At 41.2% G+C, this 2,500-nt stretch overlaps 1 protein-coding gene across 1 annotated transcript in view; it reads left to right on the top strand.

The window, feature by feature from the left end:
- LOC21410691 (UDP-N-acetylmuramoylalanine--D-glutamate ligase) overlaps positions 1-1,304 on the top strand; it is a 32,939-nt gene extending 31,635 nt beyond the window's left edge. The window contains exons 14-15 of the mRNA XM_024175399.1: positions 698-818; positions 1,207-1,304. Of these exons, the coding sequence (XP_024031167.1) occupies positions 698-818; positions 1,207-1,304 (219 nt within the window). The remainder of the gene's footprint in view (positions 1-697; positions 819-1,206) is intronic.
- The last annotated feature ends 1,196 nt before the right edge of the window (positions 1,305-2,500 follow it).

Raw genomic sequence — 2,500 nt, 5'->3', positions numbered from 1 at the left:
CCAAGTTTAGTCGGCTGCGCTGTAGGGCGTTCGCCAAGCCTCTCGTGGGTCTACAATGGAGTTAGAAGTCCTTATTCACTGGGAGCACCTACCGGATCATGAGGACAGCTGGGAGAATTTTGACCGCATCCATGCAGCATTTCCAGATTTCCACCTTGCGGACAAGGTGCATCTTTGGGCCGGGGGTATTGATGGGCCCCCTAGACCTCCACTACATTTCACTTACGCTAGGAGGAGGCCCAAAGACAGTCGAGTGATGTGGCAGAAAAAGGTGTTGTGGAAGATGGTGAGGCGGAGGCTGATGTTAGAGGAAAAGAGGCTGACATGGAAGGAGCGAGAAAAGTTGGAGAAAGAGTTGCTGCAGGGAATGCGTAATAGTCCAGATCTCTCGAGAGACCTCGGGAGAGGAGAGGGAAGTGGGAAACAGTTAGTGAGGAAGAAATGAGTAAAACCAGAAGGAAGAAGGCTGGGAAGGGCATCGAGATTGTAATTGAGTTTTCTTAGACGAGCTACTGTTCTAGGGAGTGCAAGGGGTCACTTGAACACCCCTATATCTCTTGTATTTCCTTCTTCCGTAAAGCAGCATATAATTCAGTCTAATTGATTTTCCATTCCATTGTCTTGCATTGCTGTGTGAATCTACTACGCACTAGATCTGGTCTTATCAACATGTTTATGCTATTTGTGGATATTCAAGTTTCGGTCTTCAGGAACGGTGATTCAGAGGACATTGTTTGAGCATGGTCTTCAAATCCCCTGTATTAAAGCTACAAATATGGCAGAAGCCATCAGCCGTGCAAGACGGATGGCAAAGCATGGTTAGTAACTTGGTTTCTCCCATGCTAGATTAGTTGTTAAAAAACTTGCTACTCTTTCATTTCCTTCTCTTACCATCTTTGAATTATTGGTGATACACTGATATCTCGTCATGTCTTCACACGACATGTTATGACTCGTAATCCCTCGTCTTTCTGTTATCGCTTTAGCAGTTGCCTCAATAGTTGATTTGTTTCAAATAAAAATCAGATTAAAAGTGACCTTATAATTCATATCTAACTTTTATAATTGACTGGAACTCTTAAAATTATCAGATCTTAGTAAAGGGGTTGGTGAAATTTTGCTTGGCTCATTATATTAAATAAGAATGATTTAAACATATCTTTATAAACAACAAGTTAAAAAAATAATAAAATTTTGTCACGGCAGGAGATGACATTGTACTCAGTCCAGGTTGCGCGAGCTTTGATGAGTTCAGAAACTTCGAGCACAGAGGGATGGTTTTTCAGGAACTTGCCTTTTCATGATGGTAAGTTCTCATTTTGTTAGTTATCTACGTTTCACGCATTTATCATCTTGTTTAAAGGCTCCTAAAGCAGAAATAGAAAGCAGGTATCTGAGTGTCGATCTTGGTAATCTCTCTCTCTCTCTCGCTCGTTTTAAGAAACTGATTGATTCCTACTCCAATGTTTATGATACTTTAACTTTGCAGCTTTTGCCCACTAGCAAAAAGGATAATTCTCTGATTCTTCAAGAAGATTTTAAGTCGTCGCAGAAAAAGCCATGGTGGTTAATGGGAGTCATGATCGGACAGAATAATCTACCTCTAGAGCCTCCCATCTTAAAATGTAATCTGCCTCAGGAGTTTCCGTCCACCGGAAGCAATCACCCTTCGGAGCCTCTTGCCGCCGGAAGTAATCCACCTCCGGAGCGTCTTGCCTCCTGATGTAACTCATGTTTTGTCAGAATCTCTCATGTTATTGACAGATGCATAAGGCTTGTGAAGTTGACACCTCTTCTGATGAGAACATAGCCATCAAAGTCAATCCGGAAGAAAGACAATCAACCTTAAACGTCCATCAAGCCAATTGCATGGCCAACTTGCATATTCCAAGAGGCTTAGGCGCAATTTCCAGCAAGGGACCAAGTCAAATTGCGGATAAAGAGTTGATTTTATCATAACTTCCATCATAGGCGTTTTTAAGGAAGGAATTAGATTCAAATTCGGATTCCTTCCCTATGATAAGTTTTTAGGCGTTTTTTAGGAAGGAGTTGGAGTCAAATTCGGATTCCTTCCCTAGGATAAGCTTTAGGCTTGCGTTTATCTTGTTTTTAGGTTTATCTTATTTTAGGCTTCTATCTCATTAAAGATAGAATATGACTTTTCAATTTTTAAACCTTTTCAGTTTGTTTTCGGCTATTTAAGGCTGAAAAATGAAATTAATAAAGAGTTTTTGATGTTTATTCACTTTGTGAGATATTCTTCTTAGTTCTTGAAGAACTATTCTGAACTTATCAAGGTTTTCCTTGTGGCGTTCACCCTTGACTTATCAAACGGAATTTCCATACTCGTTTGTGGCGTCTTCACCATACCAAGGTTCTTGCTTCGCTAAGCAACGGGTTGCGGTTTCCATCAATTCTTGAAGATCTTGGATCGTATCCCCATATTTGGCTACGGGTTTCGTCACACGTTGGCGGGGTTCGTATCAGTTGGTATCAGAGC

Source organism: Morus notabilis, unplaced genomic scaffold (genome assembly GCF_000414095.1).
Source record: "Morus notabilis unplaced genomic scaffold, ASM41409v2 Scaffold78, whole genome shotgun sequence".
NCBI classification, from domain to species: Eukaryota; Viridiplantae; Streptophyta; class Magnoliopsida; order Rosales; family Moraceae; genus Morus; species Morus notabilis.
This window is presented reverse-complemented; position numbering and strand designations above follow the sequence as displayed.